The 15245-nt window shown below is 64.0% G+C and overlaps 1 protein-coding gene across 3 annotated transcripts in view; it reads right to left on the bottom strand.

Moving 5' to 3' along the window:
- Positions 1–15149, bottom strand: part of AMSG_04949 (enterophilin-1) — a gene marked incomplete at its 5' end in the record, with an annotated part of 22336 nt that extends 7187 nt beyond the window's left edge. Inside the window, 6 exons of one of the 3 annotated variants that reach the window (XM_013903160.1) lie at positions 16–7014; positions 7062–7496; positions 7598–8836; positions 10088–13069; positions 13117–13356; positions 13395–15149. In XM_013903160.1, the coding sequence (XP_013758614.1) occupies positions 16–7014; positions 7062–7496; positions 7598–8836; positions 10088–13069; positions 13117–13356; positions 13395–15149 (13650 nt within the window). Of the gene's footprint in view, positions 1–15; positions 7015–7061; positions 7497–7597; positions 13070–13116; positions 13357–13394 lie in introns of all 3 variants that reach the window. The other 2 variants (XM_013903158.1, XM_013903159.1) reach the window with 2 other exon arrangements.
- Between the last annotated feature and the right edge of the window lie 96 nt (positions 15150–15245).

Below are 15245 nucleotides of genomic sequence, written 5' to 3' on the forward strand. Positions count from 1 at the left end.
GGCCTCAAGCCTGACCACAGCCTCGTCCTTGGCCGTCACCTCGGCTTCCAGCTCGGCCACACGTGCTGCGCTGGTCGCAGCGTCAGCAGCCTGCTCATCTACAGCCGCAATCCGCCGCTCGAGAACCTCCTTCTCGGCCTCAAGCCTGACCACAGCCTCGTCCTTGGCCGTCACCTCGGCTTCCAGCTCGGCCACACGTGCTGCGCTGGTCACAGCGTCGGCAGCCTGCTCATCTGCAGCCGCAATCCGCCGCTCGAGAACCTCCTTCTCGGCCTCAAGCCTGACCACAGCCTCGTTCTTGGCCGTCACCTCGGCTTCCAGCTCGGCCACACGTGCTGCGCTGGTCGCAGCGTCAGCAGCCTGCTCATCTACAGCCGCAATCCGCCGCTCGAGAACCTCCTTCTCGACCTCAAGCCTGACCACAGCCTCGTCCTTGGCCGTCACCTCGGCTTCCAGCTCGGCCACACGTGCTGCACTGGTCGTAGCGTCGGCAGCCTGCTCATCTGCAGCCGCAATCCGCCGCTCAAGCACCTCCTTCTCGGCCTCAAGCCTGACCACAGCCTCGTCCTTGGCCGTCACCTCGGCTTCCAGCTCGGCCACACGTGCTGCGCTTGTCGCAGCGTCAGCAGCCTGCTCATCTACAGCCGCAATCCGCCGCTCGAGAACCTCCTTCTCGGCCTCAAGCCTGACCACAGCCTCGTCCTTGGCCGTCACCTCGGCTTCCAGCTCGGCCACACGTGCTGCGCTTGTCGCAGTGTCAGCAGCCTGCTCATCTACAGCCGCAATCCGCCGCCCAAGCACCTCCTTCTCGGTCTCAAGCCTGACCACAGCCTCGTCCTTCGTTCTCAATGCAGCCTCGAGACCCATCTCCCGCTCCTCGGCCGCTTCGACAGCCGCCCCAAGCCGCTTGCGCAGCTTGCCCACCTCGGCCGTCGCGGCTGCGGCATCGCTCTCGGCAGCTAGCTTCGCCGACTTGGCCTCCACAAGCTGCTGCATCAGATCCCGCTGCGATGCATCCGACGCTGCACTTCTAACACTCTCCCGGACCACAGCAAGCTCGGCCTCGGCAGCTGCAAGCTTCTCCTCCAACTCGCGAATCATCTCACCCGAACGTGACTCGTCGGTCGCAGAGTCAACGCGGACGATAACATCAGCCTTGGCCGCCAGTGCCTCGTCCAGTTCGCGCTCAAGCTCTTCCACTCGCTCGCTGAGCAAGTCGTTGCTCTTAGATGCCGCCTCCAGCTTATTGCGCAACCTCTGCGTCTCAGCATCGCCGCCTTCGCTCGCCGCTACTGCCTCGCGCTCACCCTCCAGAGAGGCCACTCGTGAGCTCAACGCATTTGCGTTGGCTTCGGCAAAAACAAGCTGCTTCCGAAGCCGCTTCTCCTCAACACTCTCCGCGGCGTCCCTGGCATCAAGAACACCTTCAAGCTCCCGGACTCGCGACTTCAGGCTACCCGCTCGTCGCGTTGCCTCCTTCAGTTCGCGCTGGACATGTGCCAGCTCGGCCACCGCGGCTGCCGCATCGCTCTCGGCCTCCAGCTTAAAAGCCTTGGCTTCCACAAGCTGGCGCATGATATCGTCTTCGCGTCGGCCCTCGCTCGCAGCATGCGCAAGCGCTGTCTCGCGCTCGAGTGTCCACACTCGCTCTTGGAGCTCACGAACGCTCTGCTTTTCATCAAGCAGCTGCTGCTGAAGACGGAAGACCTCGCGATCAGCAGCGGCCTCGCGCTCCGCACGCGCCTCGGCGAGTGCATTCTCGAGCTCCTGCACGCGACCACTCAGCTCATGCGTGCTCTCGCCCGCTGAGAGCAGCTTGCTGTGCAGCCGCTCCACCATTGCCGCCGCCGCCGCCGCATCCGACTCGGCGGCCATCTTGGCCGAGCGAGCATCCACCAGTTGCTGCATCACCGCTAGATCGGCACTACTCGCACCCTCCTCCTCCATGCTGCGGAACACAGCGTCCAGCTCGGCCCGTGTCTCAGCAACCTTACGCTCAAGCTTCCGCTCCAGCTCTTCCACGCGCTGATTCAGCTCATCGGCTGAGGCGCCTTCCGACAGCAGCTGGCTCCTCAGCTGCTCGACCTCGGCCGCAGCCGCGGCCGCATCGCTCTCGGCGGCCAACTTGGCTGTCTTGGCCTCCACAAGCTGTTGCATCACCTGAAGCTCGGCCATCGCCTCGTCACTCCCGCGTCCTTGCAACAGCGCCATTTTGTCCTTGAGCGCTCGGTCACGCTCCGACCGAGCACGCGCCAGGTCGCGCTCAAGCTGAGCCACGTGCGTCCCGAGCTCCATCACTTGTGGACCAGGCCGGATCGCTTCCGCTTCCGCTTCGGCCATCGCCGTCGCGCTCGACGTCACTAGCTTGGCACTGAGGTCGGCAACCTGTGCCCGCAAGTGCTCGACTTCAGCAGCCGCGGCAGCCGCGTCACTCTCGGCGGCAACCACTCGCTGCATCATATCCACAAGCGATGTGTCGATGCCCTCTGAATGCATCGCAGCCATCGCCTCGTCGCGCTCGCCACGGGTCCGCATCAGCTCGTCCTCCAGCTCCTGCACTCGCATGTCAGCCTCGGGGACATCTGGCACACTCGCCGCGGCGCTCTCGCTGTCAGCGTCACTTGCTGCTGCAAAGAGCACGTCCGAGCTCGTCGTCGGCGTGAGCAGCTCTCGCCGCAGCTTGTCGACCTCGTTGTCTAGCTGAAGGTCGGAGCCAGAGTCACTCCGGCTCGAAACGAGATTTTGCATCATGGCCAGTTGCACCAAAGTCTCGCCTCGCTTCCGAGCCTCGTTGGCCTCGTCCAAAAGCGCTCGCGACATCGCCAGCTCGCTCTCCAGCTCGGCGACACGCGCCTTCAACGCAGAGTTCTCGGCTCTCTGTGCATCGCAATCAGCACGAACACTCTCGAGCGATGTCTCCAATGCGGACACCTCCTCTCGCAGTGAATTTGTAAGCGTACCGGCGCCTTCGAGCTTCTGCCGCATGGTCTCGAGCTCCGACTCGTTGGCGTTGTTCCTCGACTCGGCAGCCGCTTGTGCAGCGCGCGCAGCCACGAGCTGATACGTGCCGCGCGCGTCATCGACGTGATTCTCTAGCGCTGCATCTCGCGCCGCAGCTGCTGCATCTCGCTCCACAGCCAGCTCCTGTACCGCTGCCTCTTTCTCCTCCAGTGCCGCCTCCAACGTCGCCTTTCTGGTCTCGAGCTCCGCCAGCGCCTCCTGTACAGCTGACTTATCGGCTTCAAGCTCTTCACGCACGGCAAGCATCGACGCTTTCTCGACCACTGCATCCTGCAGGGCTGTGCCTTTCTCCTCCGCCACAGCCTTCAGCGTTGCTACTTCGGCCTCAAGCTCCAGGATCTGTGAATCTTTCGAATCAAGTACGACCTGCATCGCTGCCTTCTCGGCCTCGGCATCCACTCGGGTCTCATTGGCCGCAGTCATGACTCCCGCATCTTCAGGCGCCAGACTCTTGTCAAGTTGGCTCTCTTCGAGCAGTGCTTCGAGCTCATGGACACGGCTGGTGAGCTCTTCGACGTTCTCGACGGCGCTTCGCAGCTGACGACGCAGCTTGCGCGCCTCGGTCTTGGCTCGACTGCCAAGCTTCTTGTCGGCCTTGGCTTTCTCCAGGCTCGCGCGCAACGCATCCACTTCGGTAGCAAGGGAGTCACGGCTCTCTTGCATTGTCGCGAAAGCGCCCCGCATGCTCTCCAGCTCTCCAACTGCGCTTGAGCATCCGGTCTCGGCAGCCATCTTGGCCGCCTTTGCTTCCATCAGTTGCTCCATGAGTGCAGCAACCTCGGCCGCCCTGTGAGCATCCTGAGAGGCCTTCGCTTCCGCAAGTTGTGCGTCGAGCGCGTCGGCTCGAGCGGTTGTCTCGCGCAAACTATTGCGGACCTTGTCAAGCTCACCTGTCGCGGCCGCCACTTCGGTCTCAGCCGCCATCCTTGCCGCCTTGGCCTCTACAAGTTGCTGCACCAAACCCGCGGTATCGGACGCTGTCGCGCTACTGGTGGCCACAGCCTTTTGAAGCTCTTCGCGAAGCGCAGTGAGCTCAGTCGTCGCCGAGGCAGTCTTGTCATCTGCCTGTGCTTTGGCGGCAGTAACGTCGGCAAGTTGCTGTCGCAGATCAGCAAGCTCACGGCTGGCAGCAGCCTGTGTGCTCTCCACCTCAGCGCGCGCGGCTGCAAGCTGCTTCTGCACATCGACCAGATCCTGTACTGACACGGTGCCGTCGGACTCGCTTTCGTTCTCCTTGCGGAGCATGGCCAGTTCTTGCTCGGCCTTGTCGCGATCTGTCTCGGCGATGCTCAGTGCATTACGAAGCTCTGTGAGAGAAGCAGCCGTCGCAAAACTCTCGTTGGCAGCCGCATCTGCCAGCTGCTTGCGGACCGCTGCTAGATCGTTGGATGCAGCAGCAGCATCGCTCACGGCGCGAACTCGCGCGGCATCTGTGGTCGCCAGTTGAGCCCGTAGCTCTGCAATCGAACTCTCTTCCACCTGGTCCATTGCGGCGTCGCACTCGGACAGCGCCATCGCGAGTGCGGTCTCCAACTCAGAGATCCGCTCCACCTTGGCTCCGGCCTCGTGCAGCTGCTTCTTCAACTCTCGCACCTCGCCAGCAGCTGCAGCAGCATCTGACTCGGCCGCCAGCTTGGCTGTCTTGGCCTCAACTAGCTGCTCAACAAGAGCGTCCTGAGTAGCGGTCAAGTTGGCATTCCCGGTCGCGATTGGGCGGCTCGCTACTGTCGCGTTTCTGGTCGCCGCCAGACTCTCGACCAGCTGGCGAGTCAGCTCCGCAAGCTGAAGTCGGAGACGCTCGATCTCTTCGCGACCGGCATCACGCTCGCGAACAGCCATTGTGTGATCCATGCGACACTTGGCGAGCTCGTCGGCCAACTTGGTCACGTCCGCAGGTGTCGGCACGATCGTCGACTGGCTCTGCTCCGCGCGCAAGCGCGCTACTTCGGCATCGGCGCTGGCCAGTCGTCCACGGAGGTCATCAAGTGATGCCCTGCACCGCTCCACTGTCTCCTGCAACGCACGCGAGCGCGTCTGCTCGATAGCTAGAGCGCGCTCTGTAGCCACAACTTGATGCTCAAGGTTATCAACACGTGCCCCCGCCCGCTCGAGTTCGCTCGTGGCCACTGAGCTGGCTACCCTGACGCCATCGAGCTCGCGCTCGGCGACTTCGGCGCGTCCTCGCTCGGCTGCGAGCTCGCTGAGCACTCGCTGGTGCTCGTCGCGCAGCTCACGAAGCGAATGACGTAGCAAACCATGATCAGCCTCGACCGCAGCAAGCTGGCCTCGCGCCTCATCCCGCTCGCGGGCCACATCCGCAAGTTCGTCCCGCGCACGCTGGCTGGCAATCGATGCGTTCAGCTCCTCGATGTCATCATCCACCAGCCCTTGATACATAGCACGCGAGCGCTCTAGTTCGGCAGTGAGCATGGCTACTTTCTTCTCGAGACTCGCCACCTGCATCCCAAGCTTGACGGCCTTGGTCTTCTCGCCCGATGCCTCCGCGCGCGATGCCTCGATTTGGTTGCGGAGATCAGCGGTCCGCGCCATAGACAGCTCGCGTTGGCGCTCCATTTGGGCCATCTTCGCCAAAGCTTCGTTGCGGTCGCGGTGCGCTTCTGTTTGGCTGAGCTCGAGTGCACGCATTTCGTCCTCGATGTCGCGGAGAGCAGCGCCACTGCGGAAGACCTCGCCTTCCAGCTGCTGGCGTGCGGCTTCGGCCGACGCGATGTGGGCGTTGGCTGCGGCAAGCTTTTCGTGCAGTGCCTCGTTCGACTCAGAGCCCTCCATAAAGGACGCGGCCTGGTCGAAAGCCTTGGCCTCAGCTACTGCAAGCCGCCCCGACAGCTCGGTAACCTCATCGGTGAGTGTATCGCGCTCGGCACACACGATGGCGTACTCGGCCTGAAGACCGTGCTCGAGCTGCGAGGCAGAAAGGTCTTCGCGCTCACGTGCGCGCTTGGCCTCGCCGCGAGCTTTGCGCACTTCATCTTCAAGGCGGGTGCGAGCGGCAGTTGCGGCTTCCAGGCGCTTTTCTGCAGCCGAGACACGCCGCTCGGCGCGAGCAGCGACAGCACTGCTACGCTCCACATCCGAACCGAGCCGCGCAATCTCGGTTCGTGCAGTCCGAAGCTCGGCACGCGTTTCATCGGCCTCCGCCCGCGCGTCTTCAACGTCATGGCGCGTACGCTCCAGCTCGCCCTCGATAGCCATCAGCTTGCTCTGGGTATCGTCGAACATCGCTTCGTTAGCAGCTCGCGCTTCGTTAGCTTCGCGCAAATCTGCCTGCACCGACGCTAGCGCGGCCTTCGCCTCTTCCAGGTCTTGTACCGCAACCACTAGCTTGGCTGCCGTTGCACGCAAGCTTCGCTCAGCTTCGGCAGTCTGGGCTCGCGCGTCATCGCGCTCGCGGGCAACACGCGAGGCGTCAGTGCGGAGGGAGGCGACAAGGGCCGACTCGTCGTTAGCCCTGGTGGCCTCAACAGCAGAGAGACTCCTGTGAAGCTCTGCCTCGCGGGACGCCGATGCAACAGCAGCACTGTCCAGCTCGTCCTGGACAGCAGCAGTCTCTGCTTTTGCGGTTTCCAGACGGTCACGAAGCGCTACGATCTGGTCCTTGAGTTCGGCCACAAGACGTTCGGATGAGGCCGTCTCGCTCTGGGTGGTGACGAGATCGGCAACGTGAGCGTCGCGACGCGCAATTTCGGCTTGTGCCTCGTCAAGCTGAGACTTGAGCTCGACGCACTCGCTACGTAGCGCCCCAATGTTAGCCTTGCTCTCACTCTGAAGCTCTTCGAGAGCGGCCTGGAGACGGGCGTTGGAATATTCAAGCGCCTTGGTGGCCGCAGCAGTGTCTGCGGCGGCCGCGGCTGCTGCGCGCTCCTGTCGGGAGAGATCCACAGTAAGATCATTGACGTGGCGCTCAGCGGCGTCGGCACGCGTCTTGTGCTCCACAGCGGCTGCCAGTTCGACCCGCAGCGCATCGCGATCAGCCTCGGTAGCGCGAAGACTGTTGGCCATATGGCGAGCTCGCTGGCCACAGATGCCTTGTCCGCCGATGCCTTGCGCTGGTCGGCACGCAGACTGGCAATCTGCTCGCCCAAGCGCTCGATCTCGGCTGTGCGAAGCGACTCTGACGTCTGAGCAGACGCCAGTTCGCTCTGCAAGTCTTGGATAGAGGCTTCAAGCTGTGCGGCGCGCGAGGCGAGCTTCTGGCGCTCCTCGACAAGCTCGTTGATGCGGGCTGTGAGCTTGGACTTATCTTCGCCGGCTTTCTTGAGCGCGGCCTCTAGGTCGGCGATGTGCAGCGCCATAGCGTGGTGCTCGATGGCAGTAGCCTCGGAAGCATCACCGAGCTCGGCCATGTGGGTGGCAGCCTCGCGAATCTCGTCGCGCATGCGCTTGATTTCGTTGTCGCGCTCGGCCCGGCGGGCACGCAGGCGCTCGAGCGACGCGGCCTTGCGCTGGGCGTCAGACTCGGCAGTGTGTTTTCGGCCTCTGTGCGCTCGATTCGTGACTCAAGCGTCATGATCTCTTTGTGGCAGTGGTCAAGATCGGCACGAAGCTCGCTCTCGACGGCAGCAGAGCGCTTGACATTGGCATCGAGGACTGCGCGGGCTTCGGCGGTCTCGGCGCGAGCGCGGGAAGCATCGATACGGGCTGTCTCGGTCTCTTGCTGCGATGCGTTGAGCAGCTGGCGCAGCGACGCAATCTCCGCCTGCGATGCGTCCAGGTTGGCCTGCAGCTTGTCTCGCGAACGATTGATGGCATCCAGGTGGGCTTCGATGTGATCAATTGCGGCGTCAGGTGCGGTGTCACGCATCGGTGTCAGCGTCGCCAGTCGTGACTGCAGCGCGTCAAGGCGGTCGCTGTCGTAGTGGTGAACGTGCGACGGCGGAGTCGAAGGTGTCGCCAATGTCGGTCCTCGCGAGACAGCAAGATCCTCCACGCCGAGTGATGCCTGAGGCACAGTCTCTGAGGCTGCAAGGCGCTGCTCAAGCCTTGCCAGTCGGGCAATGGTGGCCGAGTTTGCAGCAGCAGCCTGCGCCTCTGCGGCGTCGCGAGTACGTTGCAGCTCGGTCTCGAGGTCTGCGAGTTTGCGCGCGGCCGTCGACTCGGCGTTGATCGCTGCCGTCTTGGCCTGGGCCAGCTCAGCCTCGAGGTTTGCAAGCTTGCGCGCGGCCGTCGACTCGGTGTCGGCCGCTGCACCCTGCTGCTCATCACGCATTTCCACCGCCATGGGAGCGCTGCTGCTTGCTTCCGCAGCTGTTGTAGATATCTCGTGCTTCATCCTCTCAATAACAGCCCTCGAGTCTGCCAACTCGGTCTCACATGCTGCCAACTTGTGGCGCAGGGTAGCCTCTGCTCCGTCTTCCTGCGCGACGAGAGCACCAGCGCGCGCAGTAACAATGTCAAGCTCGGCGCGGGTATTGGCGAGCTGCTTGCGGGCGTCGGCAAGACGGGCGTCGGTCTCAATCAACTCGGTCTCGAACCGCTTGCTCTTTGCCTCGGCATCGGCGAGTTTGCCGGTAAGGTCTGAGTACTCGGAGCGAGCATTCGACCGGAAGTGCTCGCTCTCGTTGCGAAGCTGGTCGTTGGCTGCCTCTAGTGCCGACACCTGCGCCGAAACCTGGTCGAGCTTGGTCTGGGCGTCAGCAAGGGCGCTCGCGGTCTGGTCGCGGTCGCTGAGTGCATCTGCCAGAGAACTTTCAAGCTCTGCAATCTTCGCTTGACTGGCAGCAAATGCTGAAGACTCTGTCGCTTGCAAAGAGCTCTTGACTTGTGCCAGTTCTTCAGCCTTGCCCGCAGCATCGGCCTGGGCGGTCTCAAGCATCTGCTTGGCCTCGGCGAGCTCCTTGGCCTTGCTATCCGCGTCAGCCCGGGCTTTGTCGAGATCCTTGGCCGCGCCGGTTTGAGCTTCCTCAAGCGCCTGCCTGACTTCGCCGAGCTCCTTGGCCTTGGCATCGGCATCGGCCTGGGCAGTCTCAAGCGCCTGCCTGACTTCGCCGAGCTCCTTGACCTTGGCCTCGGCATCGGTCTGAGCAGTCTCGAGCGCCTGCCTGACTTCGACAAGCTCATTCGCCTTGGCATCGGCATCGGCCTGGGCGGTCTCAAGCACCTGTCTGACTTCGACAAGCTCATTCGCCTTGCTCTCCGCGTCAGCCTGGGCTTCGACAAGCTCCTTGGCCTTGGCCTCGGCATCGGCCTGGGCAGTCTCAAGCGCCTGCCTGACTTCGCCGAGCTCCTTGACCTTGGCCTCGGCATCGGTCTGAGCAGTCTCGAGCGCCTGCCTGACTTCGACAAGCTCATTCGCCTTGGCATCGGCATCGGCCTGGGCGGTCTCAAGCACCTGTCTGACTTCGACAAGCTCATTCGCCTTGGCCTCCGCGTCAGCCTGGGCTTCGACAAGCTCCTTGGCCTTGGCCTCGGCATCGGTCTGGGCGGTCTCAAGCACCTGCCTGACTTCGCCGAGCTCCTTGGCCTTGGCATCGGCATCGGTCTGGGCGGTCTCGAGCACCTGCCTGACTTCACCGAGCTCCTTGGCCTTGGCCTCGGCATCGGCCTGGGCGGTCTCAAGCGCCTGCCTGACCTCGCCGAGCTCATTCGCCTTGCTCTCCGCGTCAGCCTGGGCTTTGACAAGCTCCTTCGCCTTGCTCTCGGCATCGGCCTGGGCGGTCTCAAGCGCCTGTCTGACTTCGCCGAGCTCCTTGGCCTTGGCCTCGGCATCGGCCTGGGCGGTCTCAAGCACCTGCCTGACTTCGACAAGCTCATTCGCCTTGGCATCGGCATCGGCCTGGGCGGTCTCAAGCACCTGTCTGACTTCGACAAGCTCATTCGCCTTGCTCTCCGCGTCAGCCTGGGCTTCGACAAGCTCCTTGGCCTTGGCATCGGCATCGGCCTGGGCGGTCTCAAGCACCTGTCTGACTTCGACAAGCTCATTCGCCTTGCTCTCCGCGTCAGCCTGGGCTTCGATAAGCTCCTTGGCCTTGGCCTCGGCATCGGTCTGGGCGGTCTCAAGCACCTGCCTGACTTCGCCGAGCTCCTTGGCCTTGGCATCGGCATCGGCCTGGGCGGTCTCAAGCGCCTGCCTGACTTCGACAAGCTCATTCGCCTTGCTCTCTGCGTCAGCCTGGGCTTCGACAAGCTCCTTTGCCTTGCTCTCGGCATCGGTCTGAGCTTCCTCAAGCGCCTGCCTGACTTCGCCGAGCTCCTTGGCCTTGGCCTCGGCATCGGCCTGGGCAGTCTCGAGTGTCTGCTTGACCTTGGCAAGCTCCTTCACCATACTCTCAGCGTCGGCCCGGGCCTCAGCAAGCTCCTTGGCTTTCCTCTCGGCATCAGCCTGGGCTGCGCGAGCCTCGGCCTCCGCCATGGCGCCACTCCTCCTGATCCGCACCAGCTCAGCCTCGGCAGCATCGCGCGCGACTTCGACTTCTGCCAATCGCTCGCGCGCCGCCTCGCGCGCCGCAGTTTCATCGGCTTGCTTCCGCGCTGCCCGTGCAAGGTCGGCCTTGAGCTCATTCACGTGCTTGGACGTCGTCCGTGTCTCAGAGTCGAGAATCTGCGCCTTGCGCTCAACTTCGGCTTCAGCCTCGCGGGCACGCGCCATAGCCCGCTCAAGATCAGCCTTGAGCTCAGCCATCTCGCGCCCAATCCGCTCCGCACGCCGCGCTTCTTCTTCGGCGGCATCACGCGCAGTCTCGAGTTCGCTGCTTGCGGTTCGAGCCTTGGTGCGCAGCTCGCGCTCGCGCTCCTCGGCCGCCGCCAAACGCGACGTCGCGTCATCGCGGGCTGCTGTTGCTGATCCAAGCCGGGCGTCGAGCTGGAGCTTGTCAGCCTCCAGCTCGTCAACACGAACGCGCAAGAGTGCAATTTCCTTCCGCATAGTGCTGCACTCACTACGGAGTGTCTCTGCCTCGGTTGCAGCTTCGGCCGCAAGAGTATCGGCACGGTCGCGCCCCGCCCGCAGCGTTGCCACCTCGCGCGTGAGTTCGTCGACGCTGACTTGCGACGAGTGCTTCTCACTTTGCACTTTCTTGAGCTCATCGGCAGCGGCAGTGACCTCAGTCTCGAGCTCCTCGCGGCGGTTGGTCTCCGCCGCAAGGAGCCCCTCCAGCTTAGCCGCCTTGGCCGAAAGTGTCTTGTTCTCGGAAGCGGTAGTCTCCGCGCCAGCTGTAGTGCTCTCAATGTCACATTGGGCCTTCTCCAGCTTAGCCTCTAGCGACGCAATCGACGCGTCCGCCGACCTAGCCTTGACTTTTGCGGCCTCAAGCTCAGATTCAAGGGTGCGGATGCGTGACTTGTGAGTCGCATCAAGCGTGTCACGCTCGCGGCACGCCGACTCCAGCTCCGCCTCTAGCTTCGACGTCCGCGAGCGCAGGCCTGCTGCCTCGTCGGCGGCGGCCGAGCTTCGGCTCAATCGCTCCTCCTCGAGCGCGGCGAGGCGGGTCCGGAGGCCGGCCTCGCGGGCCTCGGCTGCTTCCAAACTCTCCTCCATAGAGCGTGCCTGGGATTCAAACCGCGATGCCTTGGCAGCTGCTTCAGCCGCCTCCTCCAGCGTCTCGTCACGCACCTGGACCACACTGCGGAGCTTCTCGTTCGCGGCAGAAAGCTGCTTCTCCAGCACTACCACGCGCGCCCTGTACGGCTCCGCGCCCGACCGTTCTGTCGCCAGTTGAGCATCAAGCTCTGCTACCTGCGACGAGAGCTCCTTGCGGCTCTCGCGAGCGAGTGAGACCACAGACTCCAGCTCGCGCTCGAGCTCCCCAATTCGTGCCTCGAGCTTGGACACTGCCTCGGTACTGCGCATAGAGCTGGTCTCCAGTTCACGCTCAAGATAGCGAACCCGGCGGTCCTTGGTGGCGAGGCGAGTTGCCAGCTCGGCGGCTTCGGCCGAGGCACCGGCTGCCTGACTGGCGAGCGCAGATCGAGACTTGGCGAGCTCGGCCGAGGCCGCCTCGGCAGCCTCGGACGCAGCCGTGCTTTCCGCTTTGAACACGGCCTGTTCATCGGCTGCGGCAGCAAGGGCGCGCTCGAGCTCTTCGACTCTGGCTTCGAGTTCGCTGGCATGCTTGGAGTCCGCAGTCCGAGCCTTGCGCTCAGCCGCAAGCTGAGCCTCGACGCTGTCGCGCTCTTCACGAGCGGTGGCGAGCGACGCCCGCAGCTCCGACTCGATCGACGTGAGCGACGAGTCAAACTGGCTTACCTGTAGCGTGAGGACTTGCAGTTGCTCCGACTTGGAGCGGACCTCAACCTGGGCTGCCGTTTCGGCTGCCTTGGTCGCCTGATACGCTGAGGTGAGCGACTCCAGCTCACTCCGCGACGTGGCCGCCAGCTGCTTGTACTCGCCGCGGACGCGGTCGAGAGCAGACCGTAGCGTAGTGATCTGCGCAGTAGCTCTGCTCAGGTCGCGCTCATGCTCGCTGGAAACACGACGGCTCTCCTCCAGAGACACAGTGGCAGTCTCTAGCTTCGAGTACGCGGTCCGCATGCTCTCATTGGCTGACCGGGCGGCATCCTCGGCAGCCACGGCGCGGGCCAGCAGGGACTTGCGGTCCTCTTCAAGGAGGTGGACCTGGTCGCGCAGAGCAACGAGTGCACCGTGGAGCGACGCCGCGCTCTCAGCCCCACTCTCCGAGTTGAGCTGGAGCCGCAGGGCACTGAGCTCGGCGCGGAGTGCTTCCAGCTCGGCGTGTTCAGCCTGGGAGGCCGTAATCGCCTGCTTGAGTCGAGCGCGCAGCTCGGCGGGCTCGGTTGACTCTAGGTCTCCGAGCTTGAGTGGTCCATAGCCGGCAGAGGTAGTCGTAGCATGTGATTTGGCTTGCGCCTTGCCCTCGAGCTTGGGCTCAGGCTCGGGCTCGGGCAAGAGAGCCAAGTCGGACGGGCCAGCCGCGGAGCGGGCGGCCGCCAGCTGTTCGCGCAGCTCCTTTTCGGTCTCGAGATGACGCCGGTTGCGCGCATCGGCTTCGGCGAGCGCGTCGCGGAGGTGCGTCAGCTGCGCCTCGAGTGAGTCGAGCTCCGAGCGCGAAGCCAGTCGCGGAGAGGACGAGCTCTGGCCGGGCCGGCGGGGGTCTTGGGCGAGCGCGGCGCAATGGGCACATCGTGCGAGCTGCGCTCGGCACGGGCCGAGGCCGCGAGCTCGCTCTCCTCTGTAGCGGCATCAAAGACGGTTGAGCTTGGCGCAAGGGCGCGGTGCTCGGCGAGGGCGAGGTGGAGAGCGACGTGGGCAGCCTGGTGTGTCTTCACCAGGCTCATGGGTCGGATTGTGGCAGCCGCAAACTTGCGCAGCGGCGACTGGGCCGGGAGCGCGACGGGCGACAGCGGCGGTGCCGGATCATGCTCAGTGGTGAGGGCAAAAGAAACTCGTCCATGCGAACAAGAAGAGTGCGGAGCATGGCGGCGCCGTAGGCTGCGCGGGCTCGGGCAGAGACGTCGTACTGCGGCAAGTCTCCGTCAGCAGCTACCTTTTCCAGGGCACGGGCAAGCTTGCGCGCAGCCTTGAGCGCCGATGAGAGGCGAGAGTGCGAAAAGAGGAGGCCGGTGTGGACGGCGGCCATCATCCTAATGGCGTCGTTCTCCTGAATAAAGTCAAAATGAAGGGCCATGACATTACAAAAGTCCGCCACCAGCGAGGTGAGCCAGGCGCTAGGCATTGGGCGCGACGGGAGGAGAGTGAGCGACTCGACAAGGATGTCGACAAGCGAGGTGGCGAGTTGGGCGCGGGCGCTGAGCTCGGCAATGGCGGCATCGAGATCGTGCGCCGGAACGCGCTCGGCTGCGAGCGCCTGGCGGAGCTCGTCGGCAAGGGAGAGGACGTGGGTAGCCGAAGCAACCGAGACGCCGTGCAGGGCGCGCGCGACGCGCTGGTAGTTCTCGTTATCGTCAAGGGCAGGATACGCGGCTGAGAGACCGTTGAGAAAGGGTACAAACGGATGGTTGGGGAACGACGGCAGGGCGCGGGCTTGAGAGACGAGGGCTCGGAGGCGCGAGGCGACGTGCGAGGGCAGCCTCGTGGCCAAGGCCATGACCTCGATGAGGCCGCCAGAAAAAGCCGCAGGCGACGAGCCAATGAGGAGGCGACCAGCAATGGCAAAGACATAGGCCCGGGTGGGGGTGGCTACCAGCGGCGGGATGGTGGCGAGAACAGAGATGACATTGGTTGGTGCCAGGCCGAGGCGGGCGAGCATGGGCGCGTTCCACTCGGGCAAGTCCGACATGGCTGTGAGGAGAGCGTGCGCGAGCTGCGTCGAGCGGGCTGCAAACTGAAGCGGGAGCGAGTCAGAGATGCCGAGGGCGGCGAGCCATGTGGTGACAAACATGGTGAGCTCAAAGGCCTGCACATGCATGAGAATCGGGGTAGAAACAAGCGAGTGCTCACCAAACATGTCGGAGAGATGGCCAAAGGCGAGGACGGCCGGATGGCTTGTGTGTGAGGAGAGGGCGCGCTCGGTGGTGATGGCCAGGATGCGGGCAGCGAGAAAGGCGCGGAGGAGGGCGAGCGCAAACGAGGAGCCGAGCACCGAAGGCAGGGCGGAGACGTGCTGCTCGACGGTGCTGGCGAGTGCCGGTGCCATCTCAACCACAAACTTGAGCAAGGTGGCATCAGGTGCGTCGCCGGGCAGCAGCGTTGACTTGGCCAGCGCCTTGACCTTGGCGAGGATAGCCCACAGCTGGGCCGAGCCCATGTAGGCCGCATCGGCCGTCGAGTCCGACAGCGGCGATGACGAGAGCGCAGCGGCCACAGCATCCGACGGAGCAACATGCGAGGAGAGAGCCTCGAGAACAGCCGCAAGCGAGTCAAGGGCATCGACAGCGAGACGAGCAGTGAGCGGTGACCCGCCGCCAAAGTACGCCCTCAGCACTGTAGTCATGTAGTGAATGACGAGCGGGTGCGGTCTATCTGCGGTGACGAAGACAGCAAGTACAGATGGAGCCCTTGCCGAGGGCTTACGCAACGGAGTCCCACCAGGACTCCTCGGCTCATCTGCCGGAATCAGTAGCGTGTCGGCCTCGGTGAGGAAGACATCGACCTGTGTCAGCAGGCCCAGCAGACGTGCCCGCAGTGCCGGCGGCGCATGTTCAGGCCGCGGCGGGCCCGGGAGTGCCGGGAACGACGACGACGTCGCACCCATGACCACCTACACCTACACACCGTACAAGCAGGGGGTATGGGTGTGCGAGGGTGGGGGGGGGGAGTCGTGTGTGTGAAGGGGGTGTGGGGGGGGGGT

The sequence above is a fragment of the Thecamonas trahens genome, assembly GCF_000142905.1.
Source record: "Thecamonas trahens ATCC 50062 unplaced genomic scaffold supercont1.19, whole genome shotgun sequence".
Taxonomy (NCBI): domain Eukaryota; order Apusomonadida; family Apusomonadidae; genus Thecamonas; species Thecamonas trahens.